Source organism: Leptidea sinapis, chromosome 44 (genome assembly GCF_905404315.1).
Source record: "Leptidea sinapis chromosome 44, ilLepSina1.1, whole genome shotgun sequence".
In the NCBI taxonomy this organism is placed as follows: domain Eukaryota; kingdom Metazoa; phylum Arthropoda; class Insecta; order Lepidoptera; family Pieridae; genus Leptidea; species Leptidea sinapis.
In genome coordinates this window covers 7,757,883-7,779,850 of record NC_066308.1, presented here as the reverse complement: position 1 = coordinate 7,779,850, position 21,968 = coordinate 7,757,883, and the positions used below count along the sequence as shown (strand labels likewise).

Here is a 21,968-nt window from a genome sequence, read left to right as displayed (position 1 = left end):
GTATCTCCTATGTAGTCTGTGGCGAGTACCATTTGCTGAAAAACAACATGGCGGGCAGTGTCATTTCAGGATCGACGTGAATTAAACGTGAAATAATGAATTATGTTATACTTGAATTTGGGTGAATAATGTGTATTAATCTGCTTAATTTAGGTGTGAAAAGTGCTGTGATTTGATAATTTTGTGCTAACAAAGTGTAAAATGGCCTCGGATAAAATCAAAGTTGCTGTTCGAGTTCGTCCTTTTAACAGGCGAGGTAAGCTGGTTTTTCTTTGGTAATAAATAAATATCTGTTATCGAAATCGAAACCGCGAGTGCATGACGCTTTTTATCTACTTATCTAATTCAGATCGATATAAAAGTATGATTAGGAGTATAGCTTTTTAAATTTATTAACGGGGAATGGTTTATATACAAAATTGGCTTAAATTCATTGATGGTTAAGTTGCAGTGTAAATCACAAATTGTGACAAAGAAATATAATAATATAATTTTTCTTCGTACACAAATACTACTTCCTTTATTACAAAATGATTATATTATCAAATATTTAATAGAATAACTGTTGGTTGAATGGATTTGGTTACTACTTGCTTACTCTATATTTGCCCATTCTGTTTGTGATTATATTAGGGGTAGGGATTAGAAACATGCTATCTGAATTTGGGGAATCTGAGTATACCTAGAGGTTCCTATTTGTCATTTACTTACTCATACATCATTTAATTGTTGAGGCAGATCTGTTTTTCTTATACACAGTAGATGTAGAGTTTTGGAAAATGCCCCTGAACACCTACCTATACCTAACACTTTGCTCTTTTTAATAGAAAAATATTTCAAACCAGCATTGGCTATGATGTTTATGACTACAATTATTTTTTATTATAATTTTCACAAGGTTCTTTATTTTTTTAAATAAACTATAGTTTTTTTGCTATAGCTAATTTTTCTTAATGTTAGTTTTTAATTTAATTTGATACAAACATAAAATAATTGTACAAAATTACACTATTATATAAATATTAGTATAGAATATCACTGTATGCAAACAATTTTTTATTTTCAATTGTCCTGCATGGCTGTGCTCAATGATGTGATGCAAATCAGCAGTATTTATTTGCTATGCTGACGACAGCACAGGGTTATGCTTCCTTCACCAGCTGTTCCAACATCTCCCTGGATAGTGTTGATGAGTGCTGAAATTTGTGTCTGAAATTGAGACTTTGCAAAGCATAGAAGAATAGAATTGACAAAATTTAGTCTAATTTAATCCTAAGAAGACACAGGTTTGTGCGTTCACCTCCAGAAAGAATTCTTTTGTCCTATCCCCTCAATTCAAAATCACTTCTCGAACTGCTACAGCCTGTATCAGTATACTCATTGTCTGTATATAGAGCAACATTCAGTTCCATGGTCACAAAAGTTTGGTGAATTCAGTAAGGCTTCACTAGAAACCACCACTTGCAACTATATTAGGTACAAATTCGGGCTCACATGACCACAAACAACAAAGAGTGGCTCTTATCATCAACCATCAAGTCATCTCCCATCCGCTTGATTCTATTGCCTAAAAATGTGGGTTCTCTCTGCATCTTTTACCTCATTTATCTTGGGAAGTGCTCACAGAAGCTGTTTGGAATTATATCAGCTGGCGAATTTCACTATTGGACCTTATGTCAAAACACAAAATTCTACAAACACATGTTTTGCATGAAATTCTTGTCTCGCACAGCCACTTTATGGAATATCCGGCTGCTGTTTTCTTTAATTGATACTACTTAGGGACTCTAGATTAAAGAATATTCCCATCTTAACAGCTGGCAATACGTCTCTTGATCCTTGGCGGATATCCATGGGCGCTTGCCTCACCACTCCCCAACACATGAGGCTCTTGCCCAATGACCCACCTCTTACATAAAAAAATTAACTGCCCTTTACTGATCGGTGTTGCAGGCCTTTTAGAAAGTTTATGCAGTTTTTTTTAAAGTACCCATGTCATATCGAACTTTAAGTTCCAAGTTTAAACCGCAGAGGATCATTCAGATGGTGAGGATGATATCTGAGTTTGAGAAAAAACGTCAAACAGCTCTTCAAAACACTCTTCGTGATAAATGCGGTTGAACACTCAAAGAAGTGAACTCTATGGTAACAAGTGATCTAGTCGTTTCCACAGCAGTCGATCCTCGACAATTCGAGCAGCTCTGCGTGCACTCGGTGACAGCGCCAACTATCCCAGGGTGTCAGAGCTAAGTACAGTTCAGACAGAAATGGTGTTAGGATTGAAATTTTGCATGAAGATGCCTAAAATTACTTCTATCTTGACATTGGATGGCAAAATATAAACGCAAAGTATAGGAAACATGCAACGCAGGCTGCTAAAAGATTATAGATTTTATGGACCTAATACAGTGTCAGTAAAAGTAGCGAAAAATTGGTTTCAAGATTTGATGATTACGTACGACAAGAACGTCCGAAAAAGTCGTGGTAAGAGGTCGGCTCAAAGACTCGCAATAAGGCCGTATAAATCATGCCGTATTTTGTGGGATTGGACGTGGGATTGTTAGGGCGTAGTTCATTATGAGCGTTTACCGCTGGGTAGAACCATTGATTAGATTAAAGTAAGAAGTAAGAGAAACTGTCCGAAATTGATCAAAAGAAAGGGTATGGTCTTTTATCACCATAACGCTAGACCGCACCCATGCTTAGCCACTCAGCACATTAAGAGAGTTTGGCTGGGATGTGTTATAATGTATCCGTCATTTAGCGCTGACATGGCACTTAGATGGCAACCTGTTTCGTTCTTTTTAAAATTCACCAAAGGAGCCCTTTGCACAGGATGCCCGCATAGATTATGGGTACCACAACGGCGCCTATTTCTGCCGTGAAGCAGTAATTTGTAAGCATTATTGTGTTCTCGGTATGATGAAAGTGAAATTAATGGGCAAACGAGACTTATATTACCTTACCAAGGTGAAGAGCGCAACTGTAGTGCCGTTCAGAATTTTTAGGTTTTATAAGAATCCTGAGCGGCTCTGCATTGAAATAGGCAGGGCGTATCATATCAATTACCATCAGCTGAACGTCCTGCTCGTCTCGTCTCTTATTGTCATAAAAATAAAAATTCTTTAAGCAGTGTCAGGCTAAAATCAAGAGAGGACTGCAAAATTACTTAATCGCGTTTTTTGATTAGAAGTCCTAAAATTTACACAGCAACGGGTCTCTGCCTATAAGATGCAAAAAGTCATAGAACAAAATGGAACATATATGTATTATGCTCTTATATAATACGAAGAAACTTCTATTATCAATCACCTACTGTCAAATCTATGTCCTTGTGACTGTGTTTACATGCTTGAAAAATCCCGTTGCTATAAAACTACTTTTAATGTATTTAAAACAATGGAATAAACAATAAACAGTACACAATGTCCTGTTACGTGTTAGCGGACCGAACGGAAGCTAGTTTTTATCACGTGTGAAACACATGTTTCTGTTTATCTTTCAAATGAACACCAACGCGCCTGTTTAGCAGTTGTTGAAAATGTTTAAATCTATGTGACTGGATACGTAGACACATGTGGTACATTCTAGTAGCGTAGTTTAAAAGAGGCATTATGTTTTGAGTCTGAAACGCACGTATATATAGCCGCGAGGAATTTCACTGATCAAAGAAATTATTTAGTTTAAAAACTAAATGTAGTGTTTACTTCTTCATAATAAATTATGCAGTATAAGAATCTCCTTTCATATTAATCATATTCATATCTTTCATATAATTTATACTTATATATTTTTTTTATGAAAATAAAGGATGAGACGAGTGGGACGTTCAGCTCATGGTAATTGATACGCCCTGCCCATTACAATGCAGCGCTGCTCAAGATGATTGAATAACCCAAAAATTCTGAGCGGTACTACAGCTGCGCTTGTCACCTTGACATAAGATGTCAAATCTCATTATTTGCCCAGTAATTTCACTAGTTAAGGCGCCCTTCAGACCGAAACACAGTAATGCTTACACATTACTGCTTCCGCCAGAAAAAGGCGCCGTTGTGGTACCCATAATCTAACCGGCATCCGCTGCAAAGGAGCCTCCCACTGGTAAAACTTATATTATTTAATTTCTTATCTGCCCACTTATGATCAGCCGAGTAATTGTCATTATCCTCAATGTTTTAAATGCAGTCACTTGGTAAGATTTCAAAATAACCTAACAGCGGAATGTATAAAGTGACATATTCTTACTGACGAGTATTTAATTAGGAGAAGCTTCAGCACGTTCTAGTAACGTCTTGTGGTTAAATAACAGAAAACAGCGGTCCCTTTAGCGAAGTTGTGCAACTCGAGTTTCAGACTGACATTGTTGCGTATAAGTTTGCGCAGGAAATGATATGAGGACAATAGACAAGTCAACTTGTATATATTTAGGAAATCTCGGCATATTCAGAAACGAATGCTTCAAATTTCAAATTAAAATATTTTTATTCAAAATAGAATTCAAAATCACTTTTTGACCATCAAAAACTACCACCCATTCAAAAGAGACTGCCTCAGACCTGAGAAGAATGGGCGCAAGAAACTCGGCGGGCTTTTTTTTATATATACAAAAATATGGATTACAATGTCATATCGTACAAAATCATTTATAATTAAAGAGCCTGAGGGTGTTCGTTTTGTTCCCAGTCCCTGGTGTCATTAAGAAAATCGTTTATGCTAAAGTAACCTTTCCCACACAAACGTTTTTTAACAATCCTTTTAAAATGTTTAATACATCCGTGGAGATGTATAAACACATACAAAAATGAAAAATGCGTTGCCGACCTTTAAGGTCTTTTAAGTATGCTCATTATTAAAACATCGTTTTTACAAACAAAACCTTAAAAATATTCCTTGGTTTGTGCACATTTGTTTTGTACATTTTCTGGGCATATTCTAAAAGCATATACATCGCCCAACAAATGGTTTTCAACAATATCTCGACGTGTGACTAACTTTATTTAGATACAATAGAGATTATAATTATTTTTCAGAGCTCGAACTCGGCACACAATGTGTGGTGGAAATGGAAGAGCAGCAGACCGTTCTGCAGTATCCCCAGTCAACACACGACAAAGAAAGGTAATCTATATTAAACATTTCTTCTTGAAGTATAATAGAGAGATTGCTACTGCCGTATGTACTTGAAAGGAATAAATTGTTTCAAATCGTAACTAAAATTTTGGGTAATGTAATTAGATATATACGAGGGGCGGTCAAAAAGTTCGCGGAATGGCGGGGTTGGCGGGGGTGAGGTCGCTCCTCCAGGTAGCCGCTACTTGAGTAACTCATAATTACTATATATGCCAATTTCTAGCCTAATTGGGTCATTAGCTTTCGAGTTACAAACGAGTGAACAAGTAAATCGGGAACAAACTAGCCACTATGGAGAAAATTGAACATCGCGCCGTCGTAAAGTTCCTCACCAAACAAGGAAAAACGCCTCAAACTATTTTGCAAGAGATGTTAGCTGTTTACGGAGACTCTGCTCCTGGTAAAACCATGATTTACAAATGGCACGGCCTTTTCAAGCAAGGAAGGGAGTCAATTGAAGATGATCCTCGACCTGGACGGCCCATTGAGGCCACTACGCCGGAAATCATTGAAAAAGTTGAAAAACTTGTATTGGAAGACGGAAGGTTGAAGAAGAAACAACTTGCAGCATCAGTTGGAGTATCAGAAACCACAATTTTAAATATTCTTCATCAACATCTTGGCATGAGTAAAGTGTGTTCAAGGTGGGTCCCGAGAATGCTCACGCCGCTGCAAAAACGTGAGCGCGTCAACTGTTCCCGCGAGTATTTGGACCGCTGTGGAGAAGTTAGGGAAGAAATTATGGCCCGAATTGTAACCGGTGATGAAACTTGGGTTCACCACTATGAGCCTGAGTCAAAGCAGGAGTCGATGCAGTGGCACAAAAAAGGCACACCACCCCCAAAAAAATTTAAAGTGTCGCAATCGGCCGGAAAGATCATGGCGACTATTTTTTGGGATACTGAAGGTATTCTTTTGATCGATTATAAAGAACGTGGTGTTTCTATAACGGGAGAGTACTACGCTTCCCTATTGGACCGATTAAAAGAAGCTATTAAAGAAAAAAGAAGAGGAAAACTGACAAAAGGTGTACTCCTTTTGCACGACAACGCGCCCGTTCACACGAGTCATGTTGCGACGGCTGCCATTCATCGATGCGGTTTTGAACAACTACGCCATCCACCCTACAGTCCAGACCTGGCCCCTAGCGATTTTTATTTATTCCCAAAGATGAAGAAAGAGCTGCGTGGAAAAAAATTTAGAGACGATGATGAAGTCAAGTCGGCGATTTCGGCGTATTTTGACGCCCAAGACAAAACCTATTTTTTCGACGGTATTAATAAGTTATATGCCAGATCCCAAAAATGTATTCGTGTTAAGGGGGAATATATTGAAAAGGAAAAATAACATAATGTATCATTTCATCTTTTTTCCCAGTCATTCCGCGAACTTTTTGACCTCCCCTCGTAGGTATATGTGGGACATGCGTCATTTGTTTTATACAAATATTAGTGGGTATTTAATAATACTAATAATAATCATTTATTTCAGACACTATACATCCATAAGTATTAATTATTAAGTTAGTAACAATTTTTCTTAGACTAAGTTAGTAATGTTAGTAATTGTATGTTAGTTACAATTTATCTTCAAAATTCTAAATAAATTTATTCATATACGTCACGGAAATGACACTTAGGAATGTCAAAAAATAAAAATATTTTTTCTTATTGAATTTACCGCTACTTCGTAAAGGGTTGAGCTAATGAGAAGTAGTAGCAAGAAACTCATTGCCACTTTTTAAGTCAAGATTTACATTTTAATTGTTTTACAAATCATTTCAATTACAATATATGCAAAGTGACGCAACAAAAATACTCAAATGTCAAAAACTGAAAGGCTTACACAAGTAAGTCAAAAAAGAAAAAAAATAATAATAATTATAAACACAAGAGTTATTGAGTATAGTAGATGCATCAATCCACACATACCGTAAATAAAGAGGCATTATGTGAGCATTTCATAAAATAAAATATATAATAACTTTAAGATAACTAAATAAAGGAAATATTAATATAAAAAATCACATCAAGCAGACGTAATAATAATAATAATAATAATACGTAATCACGGTAACAAGATCATCCAGCCACGAAGTATTAAAAATTATGTTAGTAAGGTTAGTTATTTTCACAATAAGTTGCACCTAGCTAGAGGCGCATGCAAACCTATCCAATGCCTCAGCAGTGGTGACTCCCACCTGCATGCCAACGCGCTTAGGACAGTGTTGGGGCTAGCCTGGAGCCTGTTCATTAACGATGCGCATATTTTTCAAATGATCGCGTAAAAATCATCAACGCGCGCCTCCGCAATCGTGCCGTATATGGATGCGCTAAAAAACAAAGGCATATTGCACTCGCAGCGCGTTGTATGCCCTCTGCGTATAGCCGGTCCAAAGGCTGCACGTGTAAAATGATTGGCAATAAGCCTATATAGTATTTGGAGGAGCGCTCGATATTGACGAATAATCACGCGATATTGTGATAGAACTTAACAATTGTACATGAGCTCACAATTGAAGCCTTGCACAGTGCCATGAAGGAACTACAACCATGCCGTGCTAAATAAAGTTCCAAGTAGGATATGTTTGTAGTTTTTGTGCTGAACAAGAACCTCGTTATAAGAATGAGTGTCCTCTAATTTATAATAACAAAAGTGGCCTCATGCATATCCTTGCCCCAGATTGAAGAAACAATATAAAGAGTGGAGCGTTCAGGAACTGCTTCAATTAGCGAATTAATTAACGCCTTCCGTGTGTCGGGCTTTATTTTTTTACCTTCGTCCTTGCAGCGATGCAGGTCGTTAATTACATGGGGCACACGAAAAGTTTTGCACTTCTAGATAATGGGAACTATTTGAATTTCGAATGTTATATTTTTTGAAACGTTGCAACCTGTTGTTTTTTTCTGTTCTATATCTTCATAATCATAATCAAAGATTTGATGAGAGGTTTCACTTTGACCAATTCCGAAGAGGCAGTGATAGCGTTCAATCAGCACGTAGAGAACATGCATGAAAATAATTTTAAAATGTAAAGGAGAGAGTATTTTGAAAAGCAATAAAAATAATATTTTGGTTATAACATGTTGTTTTTTTAAGTTACTCAAAACTTTTAGTGTGACCTTCGTACTAATTAGCTTTGCTTAATTTATAAAGACAATCGACCCGAATGATTTTTCAAAAAAAATACCACCTATATTACTAAACCAATGGACTCTGTTGCTGATAAGGATCAAACTTTGCAAAGATATGCATTACTAAAAATGAAAGCAAATAGAATTTTTTTACAAATTGCTTTTCATATCTCACTTTTTATACCTGACTATTAATAAGTTGCTCAAAATGGTTTCCGTTGACTCCAATGTATGAGTTTATACGTCTCTCTAATGACCTGACTGCATTTGATACCATGACAGGACTCATGCATATCCTTGCCCCAGATTAAAGAAACAATATAAAGAGTGGAGCGTTCAGGAACTGCTTCAATTAGCGAATTAATTAACGCCTTCCGTGTGTCGGGCTTTATTTTTTTACCTTCGTCCTTGCAGCGATGCAGGTCGTTAATTTAGTTTTCTGCAGTTGGGGTGGAATGTTAGAACATGTCGTTGCTATTTATAGTTTTGCCTTGTATTTAAGTCGTTCCAGAAACTCTGTTGATGAAGATAATCTTATATATAAAATTCTCGTGTCACAATGTTAGTTACCTTACTCCTCCGGAACGGCTTTACTGATTTTTACCAAATTTTATATGCATATTCAGTAGGTCTGAAAAATCTTAATTTTTGTTTTTATTTTATTATGATTCAGCATTGAAAAATACATACATTGTAGTACGATATATTTGGTAGGTGAGAATCGGTTGCATCAAAATTTTTTTTTTTTTTTTAATATGTTATATATGGCAATACGACGTTTGCTGGGTCAACTAGTATACGTATACTAGTATACCTTTCTGGTCTTTGTCTGTGTTTATAATAAACGCGAAGTTAAGTTATTCCAAGTTAACTTTTGTCTTACCTTTGTCACTACAGAATTACATGACGGGGAGAAGTAATTCTAAACTTGGAGCTTAGATTAAGGGTTGGTCCGCAGCGCTCCAACTAGATACCGCAGGCGTAGTCGCAAAGTGCGGCAACTAATACTACGCCAAAATAGGCGTACTCGAGCCAGTGTTGGACAATGTGTGACGTTGATGTGCCAAATGTTCTGTTAAACTTTGCTAATAATTGAAGCTAAAATGCCGGGTTTCGTAGTAAAATTTTTTATAAAAATATTACTACTAGAAATAAGAAAGGCACTGGGATCACATATCATCAGTAAGTATTTTGTATTTTATCAATTTCAATATAAAATAACACGAAGCGTATGTTACAAAATTTGAAAGATGCCATTGATTGTCAAGATGCCACGCACACAAGCATCTAATAGTTGCCGTAATAAAAAAGCTATTGTTCTTAGGTAGTGCGGTATCTAGTTGGAGCGCAGCAGACCAATCCTTAATCTCTGTCTTGGAGTACTTTACAATGCGTTTCTTAATAAGACAGTGTGTGTGTAAACTAAATTATAGTTAATTTATTTGAAGTGTGGTTTGTCACCAACCAATTATGGGAAACACTTCACGTTTATTCATAATATCCGGACGACCGAGTCTTGCTCGGATTTTTAAGATTGTACAAAACTTGAACGAAAAGAAACTAATAGGACATCCGGATTCGAACCGGGGTCTTCTGCTTTCCGGATCCCCCAATGTCCCATCTGAGCTATTTTAGTCTTGTATATAGTGGCGAAATTTACCTTTGTATTCTAATGTTATTGTAGCTGTTTCTTATTAAACACGGATAAAACTACATTTTTTTTAAATTGAAACCAAGCGAGATCGTTTTATTTCCCCGGAAATCCTCAGTATTACTAAACTTTGTGAAAATCGTTGGAGCCGTTTCCGAGATTTAGATTAAATATATATATATACAAGAATTGCTCGTTTAAAGCTATAACATTTGGTTTCAGTACGATTATCCTGTATTATTATATAAATACTGTATTTGTTTCAAATAAAATATATGTTTCTTTATATATTTCTATAAAAATCATGATGTGCACGCTATTCGTGAAATACGAAGGCGTATACTTTACATAATTTATAATAATTAGAATAATCTGTAAAATGATGAAGCTGTAAATGTCGATAAGAGTTGGCAATGAGTTTGTTGCCACTTCTTGTCATTGAACCTCAGCCTTTTCCGAAGCAGTGGTAAATGGTAACATGATTTTGACATTGATAACTGTGAAATCTTTGCACGAAACTAATAATAATAAACTTAAATAATAATAATTACATAAATTTAAATTTATTGTAGTTTGTTTAAAAGCCAAAGTAAATAAATAAATAGACTCATAAATTGTATTATCTTTCATTGTAATATTATTTTTTCTCAGTTATCTATCTGGTGAATCAGTTAGCACCGGGTACTTGCCAAAATTATTGCACAGCAAAAATATGTAATGCTCTACTTCATACAATGTATTTAGTGAGTAGTCTACATACAATACAAGAAATATTAATGCGTTTTGAGCTCGTCAAAAATGTGTCTGTCTATAATTCTGATTTTCAAAACTTCGAACTGCATTTCGTACTTGTTTTCTTGGAAATCAAAATTTAAAGTCTATTTTTGTAGAATTACTAATGCCCTTGGAGTTCATTTTCTCCGTGGTCCTTACAATATTAAGGTTAAAATTTATATATTATATCTTTACTGTACCCAGGACTCGGGAATACTGAAAACAACATGCATACTAAAATTCGTGTTGATTTGTAACGAACTACTAGTTGTAAAGGCGTGGAGGCTTAAGAAATAAACAAGGTCACACTAGCATATTTTATATTATTAGAATAGATAAGTTGATAACATGGTTTTACGAGCGGTAGGGTAAAGTAGTTAATCTGAAACATGGTATAAAGCGTTTAGATATCCAATTAGGCTTACTAAGAACTATCTCTTAAATCCCCGAAATGTAGAGCCTTTGTAATGTAACGGTCTTTAACTATCTAGCACGGATGTAAAACTCTTTACTCAGTTCGATTTCAATATACACGCTTAGCCATCATTCCGACAAGATGTTTTTCAATGTACTTTAACGGCTGTTACCAATATACTATCTACAGATAGAGATAAATTACTACCTTCTACTCTCAGTAATTAGCTGTCAATAATCTGAAGCTGTCCCAATATACCCGATTAGTTTTTCTTATCGCCTTATATCGGGACGCGTGAATTGCATTTCCATTTCCATACAAACTTTATATCGCTGGTAAGCTATACGTCGTCCCATTGACAGACGGAGTCACCGTCGATAAGTTTAGTGGGACAGAAAAGTCAACGATAGTTACGATTGTTATCTCGAGTAAGAGATAGACTAAACATTAGGAACGGTCGCAAAAGAGTTGAAATGTGATGTTTGTTTACGCCTAAGTGTTTAAAAACGCGACTTTAATTTTCGAGATGTTTTCCATACGAGTATAAAGGGTTCCCGCCCGCAACGTACGGTTTTGGTTTCCGAACACGTTATTATGTACGATTATTCGACACCTTATAAGGCAATAACGTTCTATACGTATAGACTTACTCCAGTTGTTTAAACTTTTTCAGTTTAAGCTTCGTTTTTGAAATTTAGAACCCGATTTGGACAGTGACATCAGTGGAGTAGCAGTTACGTATTTTTTTAAACCCAGACGAAAAAGAGGGTTGCTATAAGTTTTACTTTTGTTAGTCTGTCCCTATTTTCTGATCGAGATCTGTCAGTTGGAGGTTTTTTACGTATTTAATAAAATATCACACTCATATTGTAAAGGTGAAAGTTTGTATGTTTATTAAGTGGTTTGTACGTATATTAGTTACTCGTTAACGCTCTAAATGTGTTATAATGAGAGAAACAAACACTCAAATATAATATTTTTATTTACAAAAAATAATTCGGTAAACTGGTTATAAATTGTTTACGGTCTTGTAAGCCGTTTATATTCACTGGCAATGACTTTCTGTGCGCAAAATACAATATTGTTCTAAGGGCCTTTAAAAAAAGTGAATCTATCGGCAATGACTTTCCGTTCACAAAATACAATATTGATAATCATTATTCACTGGGCCTTTAAAAAAAGAGCGACTATTTTCCTTTCTGAATGTGTGCTTGTCGCGTCCTTTCATCTCATCTCATATCAGCATACTTGTCAATAATTGTACCATATATAATGAAAAAGTATTCGTTTTAAAATAATTATTCTTATTAATAAATAAAATAAACTTACCGGTGATAAGTCACACCATCTTTTTTTTGTGCGTCGTTAATATATTATTTGATCACTTTTTAAAAGCACACTTAGACTTGGTGATTGACACACGACTAAGGAGAAAAGTGTGCTTACATTGTCTTTAAGCACACTTTTGCCGTTCCGCTATCAGACTGCGAATGATATGTCCATATGTATAGAACGTCATTGATCAGAGGACATTATTATATAAAGAAAAAAATATTGAAGTTTCTGATATTAGTCTTTGTACCAAAAAAGTATTTCTCTCTCATTAAAATATAACCCTGAAAGTTTATTGGCGTGTATATTTATCCCTGAATTCCTGATTCATCTTTCTATAACATCCGACATCTAAATTCATTCGTTTCTGCTCAATTACATCACAGAGAGGTCTTTGTACACGATATTGCGTAAACTGTTTTGAAATCTAATTTACGATTTTATTGCGTTGAATATTTTCCAATGCCGTCTCAGCCTGAGCGCGGTTATATTATGTCGACGACCTTACTTTTAAAACAAAGATTTGGTGTGTATTAAATTACTTTCTTACTTTCGCATTGTTTGCGGAGTGACTCTTTACAAGAATTGTGTTTGTGGTGCCAGATCGACCTCTTATCTATACATCTATATATATAAATAAAATTGGAGTGTCTGTTTGTAATATTGAAAGAACTGTTTTTTACTAGGCTACGTTTATTTTAGAAAAATAATGTAATGTTGCAATATCCAAGAAACGGTCTAACTCTTAAAATAATTTATATGGCAAAATAACGTTTGCCGGGTCAGCTAGTAGTTAATAAAAATCATTATTTTTGTTGGATGCAATTACTTAATTATTACAGTGATCAAGACGATCATGTCCACGAGGCATCATTACATAAACAATGAATTACATCAATCATCATCAATCAAACATCTAATATTCTTATAATAATTAATATTTATACAGTTAATTCATTATTCCTTTTTATGAAATCTATGCTAATATTATAAAGCTGCAGTGTTTGTTTGTTTGAACGCGCTAATCTCTGGTACTACTGGTCCGATTTGAATGATTCTTTCAGTGTTGGGTAGTCCATTTATCGAGGAAGGCTATGTTTTTTTTTCAAAATTAGGGATTTGTAATAAAACTGCTATTTTGTAACACAAGGTGTAAAATCGAAAACCTATTTTTGCGTGCGCTGCAAAAACTATTGACAATAGAACAAAATGATGTACAGGCTATAATATAGGCAATATTTTATTACTTATAAAACTATCGCGTGAATTATACTTTTTATGGCAAAACAACGTTTGCCGGGTCAGCTAGTGATTGATATTATTTAAACACGACTCATAATATATTAGATGCAGCTACCAAACTAGTTTGTTTTGTGTATTATATATAGCCTTTGTAAAATACTCTATTTGATTGAAAAGTGTGGCCGTTGAGTTTCTTGTATGTTCTTCTGACGAGCTCATCTTTTTTTTTATGAAAATAAGGGACGAGACGAGCAGGACGTTCAGATGATGGTAATTGATACGCCCTACTCATTACAATGCAGTGCCGCTGAGGATTCTTGAAAAACCCAAAAATTCTGAGCGGTACTACAATTGTGCTTGTCACTTTGAGACATAAGATGTTAAGTCGCAATTGCCCAGTAATTTCACTAGCTAAGGCGCCTGCCCTTCAGACCGAAACACACTCATTTTTACACATTAGGTACTGCTTCAGGGTAGAAATAGGCGCCGTTGTGGTACCCATTTTCCGAACAAAATATGGTAAATTCAGTAATTTAGTTAGTATATGAAAACACAAATTCCAAGTTTTGTAGATAATTATGGACCCTTGTCAGTCACTCAAAAGGATGGTTATCATCTTATCACTCAAATTTTTCGGAAGGACTTATTCAATGGACACGCTTTTGTGTTTCTGTAAATTCTGCCCCTATTTTGGTGTAGAGTTTTAACAACCAGTGCTACCCACGCTTGTCAGGCGTTCGTATAATCAAGTGCAACATGCAAAACAACCGAGAGAAATTGATCAAGCAACAAGATTTGGATATTATCTACCATCAGTTCCGGTGCAAAAGTTAAAGTAACAGGGAAACAATCTATGACTAATGATGGTTTAAGTGGGTGTTGCGTGGGTTCATTAGTGTCTACATGTTAATATTTATAAATCCGGTGTCCTGATGTTTGTTTCCAGTGAACGCCTATACTAATGAACGGATTTAAACTAGGATTACTTTAGGAGTGCAGTTTAGTCCAACTTGAGAGATACGATAGTTTTTATTCCGATTTAGGACTCATAATTATTTTTATTCCCAATATTTGTTTTGTATGGACATATTTTCTATGAGAGAATAATTTATTGATGCACGGTTTGACAGTTCAGACGTGAAACAATTTTTATTTTTTATTTATAGGCTAATTAATTAGCACGGCAGTGCCACTTACACTAATTAGATGAAACATAAAAAGGGAAAAATTAGAAACAAAAAAGGAACATTAAAGAATTTTTGAATGAATTATACAATTTCAATGCTCTCCGCGTACCTTGGTATTTCAGAAACTAGGGAAGTCCACCCATCATTTAATGGATCGCATTGAGCATTCTTGTCCAAGAGCGCGTTGAAAGATGCCAATGAAGCGGGAGCACGAAAAGTTTATTTTTTCGTGGGCGAAGATTATTACACTTATAATACGACACAATTGCTCATGAAGATCTGGAGCATGAGCGTCTCCTCGTTATATTCGATACATAATTTTTAGCTGGTCGCAAGTCCGCCTGACCTCCAGGGAATTGAAACCTTAACAACCTATGAGAAATTTGGTTGAATACATGAAAGGATAATATATAGCAACGCCTTCTGCACTTTTTCTATAAATAGTCCGTACTTTTTCTATTATAACATCAGGGAGCATATTTTACGAAATAATTCTTTTTGAAATATTATTGACAAATTCATAAAAATAACAATATTTTATTTATTATGTACAGAAGAACGTCTGTTGGGTCAGCTAGTATAATACATTTTAACTTTTACTTGCTAGGCAATGCATTTCGTATGTGCCTTTCGTGCCTATAATGGATTAATTTATTAATATCCTTGGAAAATCTATTGAATATATTATGGGCAAGTAGTTCCAGGGAAGTTTGATTACAAGAATCGACTTCGTCCGAGTTGTGATTGATAAGTGAAATAATGACATTTATTTTTAATCAGCGAATTAAAAACAAAGAAAATTTAGGTAATATCCATCTATCTAGCTGTTTTTTAATGGCATAAGAGGCATATATTTTCTCAAAATTGATTGAGAATTCTTTTTGATGTCATTTCTAATATACTAAATACTACTACCGCTTCGGAAACAAGTGGCGCTCCCAGCATTATTTTTTTGCGCTCTTTTTAATAAAATATATAATATTGTACTGTCATTACTATTGCTGTAAAACAATCATAATCGAGTCTCAGGCAGTTTAACGATAGAGGCATTATTTAATAAAACATTTAAATATATTTAAAGATAATGCCTGAACAGTGGCTGGGACTTTATTATAAAAGTGTATCCATATAGCTATCATATTGTATCATATGAAGCATACTAGAATTAGTTACAAGTTATTTCTAGTGTAATACTAATGACAATCACTATTAAGAGCAAAAAATTTACCTTTATTACCTGCTTCATGTGGATTCTTTTCGCAGACAAGTAAAGAATTAACATGGGATTATATAATATACATACAATGTATGATGTAGTTCATTTGCATTGTTCCGGCTTCATTATCTCATTCATCGTATAGAGGTCCTTTAACTACATGAAGTCAGCCAGCATCTGACCTCGGGCGTTCCGATTTACAAACCCAAATTGCCCCACTCTCAACTCCTCGCCGCTACTTTTGCCCAGTTTTGCTTTGAAGCCTCCCATGATAACGTTTTAAGTGGCCCTTAGAGGTGTGGATGGCTGTTGAGATATCCTCATCCTTGTCGGAGTGTGTCGAAGTCGGATCGTAAACTTAAATGAACTTTGAACTATTAGGTACGCTACATTAGTCGACACACTAAGCATACACCCTGAAGGTAGAGAATCTCTTATTTAAGTATTTTGAACTCGTATGGATGCTTTCAAATTTTTCCTCCTAGAATATGCTATACGAACTATAGTCGCGAGGAAAAGTTTGGAATCACTTACTCGAAATAATTGGTTCCGGGCGATCTTGCTTACCTACTAAATAAATTTTTAACTATCATAAAAATTACATAATTTTCAAGGTTCACCTCTTAACTTTAAACTGAAACCATTTATTCGAATATTAATATATTAATTTATTTATACGAATTCATTAAAATCAAGCCAGTATTTAAGAAGCTATCCCGGATTTAGTTAAGCACTAAGGACGCAAGTGATTCCAAACTTTTGCTTGCGACAGTGTATCTCATTCCATCACATAATGGGGTAGGTACTATCATTATCACACGTTATCTATCAATGTTATTAATATTAAATCTGATCCGTCTCTCAACCTTTAAATATCCTGTTCTGATCAGTTAGCTTTGCGAAAGCTGCGACTTCCATATAAACTATTCCGGGACGATATGACCTACCTTCAAAAAGCGCGTACATCTTTAAGACTGGCAACCCTCGTCTGATTACTCTGGTGTTGCAAGTTGATTGTGGGTGGTGGTGATCACTTAACACCAGGTGACCCGTACGCTAGTTTCTCCTCCTGTTCCATAAAAAAAAAACTGTAGACTTCCTTTGTGTCCCAACTGATGGACGCTTATAATCTATGTTAATCTGTTTCGCTAAGTTTATTTCTTCATATATCATGTTTTATAATCATCCGGCTATATATATATCTTTACATTCCACTTTTTCTCTTGCGCTCTACGTGTTAACATTAATTCGTCCCATGGAGCCTTTGGTAAAAAAAAATTAATTAGCACAAAATTTTCAATGTATGTATTTAGTTAGGATACAATACAAACCGCCAATATTATCGGCTCTTAGACGCATGCGCCCACTAACTTCCGTCGTTCACAGCGGACTCACTGTATCACGAGTCCCGACCGCACGAGCGCTAGAGATGACATAATGTTTCCTTCTCTTTCACTCACACTACATTGAGTATGTTGACTTTGACAACTAGCTTTTAGCTGACGTTTATTTAAGGGTATCCTGAAATCACGTTCACTACAAGTGGGAGGCCCCTTTGCACCGGATGCCGGCTAGATTGTGGGTACCACAACGGCGCCTATTTCTGCCATGAAGCAGTAATGTGTATTACTGTGTTTCGGTCTGAAGGGCGCCGTAGTGTGAAATTCCTGGGCAAATTAGACTTGACATCTCAATTCTCAAGGTGATGAACGCATATATATTGTGCCGGTCAGAATTTTTAGGTTTTTCAATAATCTTTAGCGGCGTTGCATTGTAATGGGCAGGGTGTATCAATTACCATCAGCTGAACGTCCTGCTCGTCTCGTCCCTTATTTTCATAAAAAAAACTACAATAGCTTTCCCAGAAACCCAGTACTAATTCCTCTTGAAATATCAAAATCGTATTCACGTGAATATCAATTCACGAGGATTGCATTCTGCAAATGTAAGCTACTCCCGTCCGCTAAATTGCTCTCACTGTTTGAGATACCTAAGAGCAATTTGAAATTCATTTGCCGACGTTTGCAATGTTTCAAGATAAATGGTACACTTCAAATATTCACGGGCTCTGTGTTCTCTGTGACATTTAATTAAAAATTAAAGCGGTAAATCTCGTGAAACTGTTTCGTAATAATATTCAATCCGAATGAAAAGCATTTTCGGAAGGTCTAGTGTTTTTCAGATAAATTTATGCTGAAGTTATTTTTCCAACCGCTTGAACACTGTATATATAAATAAATTGTGTTATGTTATCATCATTTTTAATTATTTGAATAGTGGAAGATAAAAGATTGACAAATATTGAAATGATTATTTTTTTGCATGTTGGACACTGATTAATTCCCGGAGAATATTTTCATGTTCAGAAATAGTAATCATGGGATATGAAATACTCACTTTATATTTATGTACAACTAGCTGCCGCTCGCGACGTCGTCCGCGTAAACGCTTTACAGCAGCAATATATATGTATGCCTATATCTAGCGTCATATTATGTAGCCTATATCTTCTCCCGAACTGTAATTTTTCTGTAATTCGCCCGCCGCCGGACCGCACCATAGTATCGCGCACTCGGTTGGTATTCCTCATAACTGTCAAATATTTGTCCAAGTGATGTAGCGTGATAGACAAAGTTTATCTACTTTGAGTAACGGAAGCAATTAGTGTTTATTTTGATATAAGGATCAATTTGAAACTAGCCAATATTCATTACAATAAATTATCAATTTTTATTGTATTTATGTACACGAACATGTACAACTATCCCGTTTATAATATTAGTAGGATATTTCCTTGTCATTAAGTAAGTCGTTAGTCTGTCGTTGTCAGTTAGTTCGTCGTTCGTCTATAACTCGTAAGGTCCAGAAGGACCTGCCGAGTTATAGAAATTAATAGCTAATATATTTTAGCATCTGATCGAACCTTACCACACTATTGACGAGAAGGTTCGATATAGACGTGTGAGTTCACCATAACAGGTACATGCAATCAGCAGTGCCTTTAGATTGTGTGACCTTTGTCGTTGTTGGGTCAGTGTACATATTTGCCTGAATTTCCAGCGGGATCAATTAAGATTCCAAGACGGTAAACCCGCAAGCAATTTCAACCACAATTACAATCTCACAACTAGAGCATCACCCAATATGTCATTGCTTCAGTTAGTTCGTCGTTTGCTCATTACAGCCTTTCTTGATTACTTTGATGGAAATGGAATATATTCACGCTGAACAATTAATGAATAAAGGATACGTTATGCTAACAATCTGACGACAGTCCTAGTCAACCTGTAAAGAGGACTCCTTTATTATTTGACAATAGGAGCTTACTATAGATAGTGATAACTTACTACCTTTTACTGTCAGTAATTAGCTGTCAATAATCTGAAGCTGCCCTAATATATACCCGATATGTCATTCTTATCGCCTTGTATTGGGACGCGTGAATTGCAATTTCGATACAAACTTTTATCGCTGGTAAGCTATACGTCCTCCCATTAACAGACAGCGTGTACAGATAAGGTGAGTTACCGTCGATAAGTTGGGACAGAAAAGTCAGCGATAGTTACGATTTTTATCTCAAGTTGGCCACAACCGGAGATAGACTGAATATTGGGAACGGCCGTTAGTTGATGGGCTAGAATTTAGATAGAGATAATAAATTGTTGATCATGTGGCGGAATCTTCATAACATTACGAAAGAACTCGAAACAAATTTAATATGGAACAGGAAATATAAAGTTTTGGTGTGACGTAACATCTGATAGAGATGAGGGATCTGTTCTTTAAAGTAGAAGTACTTAATGAGATATAATAAATAAAATGAGTACTTTTTGTGAATGAGAGTAAAACAATTTAATGGTAAATTGCTATCGCCTGTTCATATGCCAAGATTATTATCGTATCATAATAATAATACTAAAAGTCTATCAAACGATGGATTGCTCAATTTACTAATGGGTTTTTCTTTTACGATGACTCACATGTAATGGGAGTCGCGTGTATTTTTGCTTATTAATAGCTCTTAGCTTGTCATAAGGGAGATCCTGAGAATGTCTTTAAATTTCACTAATTTCCGTTTCGCTTTTTAGCTATTTCTTGATATTCGTGAATTGTTAGGAGGGACATTCTACTAACAATGTATGCATTGAGATTATTATGAATGTCTTTGAAGTCCGCGAGGAATCACACAATGCAGTTGGATGGTTTATTTTAAAATTATAAAGATATATTTCGTAGTAAACAAAAATGCTCTATAAGACGTCATTATATTATATATTGATTAATAGTGATTACTAATAGCATGAAAATTTATTACGGTATTTTTACAATAATAATTTATGAAGGTGTTGATACCTGTGGAATATGTTTTATTTATTTCGACATTACTAAAGGATTCCCACATTGAGAAATTGGCCAATAGACTCAGATTTTTAGCAAATATATAAATTAGTTCTACAAATCCTGCTTGAAGGACCATGTTTTGATAAGCTTAGCACTTATTCCATGAAAATAATCGTTCATGCTTATAAAACAATTAGCGGATAAGCTTTGTAAACGGATTCAATAATGTAGATCCTGATTTCGTATGAAGGTACTTAATTGGATTGATATGTGAAATTATATTGTGAAGCAGTGTGAGCCGGATCTCATCCAAGCTCCATTCCGAATTAATGAGTTATCCGGATTGATTGCTACTTACTGAGCAGATGATGTTTCCATCGGCTTATCTATACACTCATAATAAAATGAACTGGAGTGTAAAGATACTATAAGTAAGTACTAACTTATAATTATTTCTTGAAAAAATGTGTCCTTAAACTTCAGGCTTTTTAATGACTTAAATTTAAGTATTTCATCAAAAATATTAGATTTTCTTTCGTCGACGTAAGTGTTATTTGTTAGATAATTTATACGCCTTGATTCTAGCCTGGATTCTGTTGCTTTTAGACAACCGATAAAAACAGGCCACGAATATTAGTTTAGTGTGCGTGACAAGCAACGTCTTACAATCGCGATTTATATAACACTTTGTGTTAGTGTGCGTGCATTGCTCAAAATAGAAGTTAGTTCTAAACTTAAGTTTTTTCGACGTTTCCACAGCTGTCATCTTCTATCTAGACAAGATATTATTATTATTATAATTATATTATTATAAATGATCTAAGTGTTACTTATTAATTATTCGCCTATCATCAAATTAGTATAAATTGTTAATAATGCACCCTAAAAATATATTTAAATCTTTTTTAGCATTAATGTGGGTATAAATAATAAAAATCTTCACAGTACCTATGTTGAATATTAGCAGAGGAAAAATTTAATAAAATGACTGTAGTAGGTACCTATAGGAATGGAAAATTGTTTATCTACTGCTATTAAAGTGGAAAAGATATTTCAAGGCATCGAATGAAAGTGAGGATGAGTGCGATAGGTCTATAATTGAAGAAATTAAATATTTAAGTATTGCTTTATTTTTTTATGTGCTGACCGTACACGTACACACACACAAATGCAAAAACGTCTCGAAAGTAATTTACCTGTAACGCATTTATTCATCACATTTCAAATGACAACATAAAGGTAAAGGAATTTGAAATAATGTTCGGCAGCGTAGTGTTTCATTAGATAGAGTGCCCGTATCGAGACCGTCTTTTAACTAATGTTCCCGGCCTGTTGTATTTCATTTGTTTTAGTGAAACCCTACCACAAATAAATAGATCTGTCTGTTTTTATATTGTGGATTTAATAGTATTATTTGTGGCACATGATATTAACCAGTGGGAGACTCTTTTGCACAGTATGCAAACTAGATTATGGGTACCGCAACGGCGCCTAATTCTGCCGTGAAGCAGTAATGTGTAAATATTATTGTGTTTCCGTCTGAAGG

General features: G+C 35.1%; 1 protein-coding gene across 1 annotated transcript in view; it reads left to right on the top strand.

The window, feature by feature from the left end:
• Nucleotides 1-29: 29 nt before the first annotated feature.
• Nucleotides 30-21,968, top strand: part of LOC126977220 (kinesin-like protein KIF13B) — a 168,623-nt gene continuing 146,684 nt past the window's right edge. Inside the window, exons 1-2 of the mRNA XM_050825933.1 lie at nucleotides 30-256; nucleotides 5,031-5,118. Coding sequence (XP_050681890.1) covers nucleotides 202-256; nucleotides 5,031-5,118 — 143 coding nt within the window. The 5' untranslated portion in view covers nucleotides 30-201. The remainder of the gene's footprint in view (nucleotides 257-5,030; nucleotides 5,119-21,968) is intronic.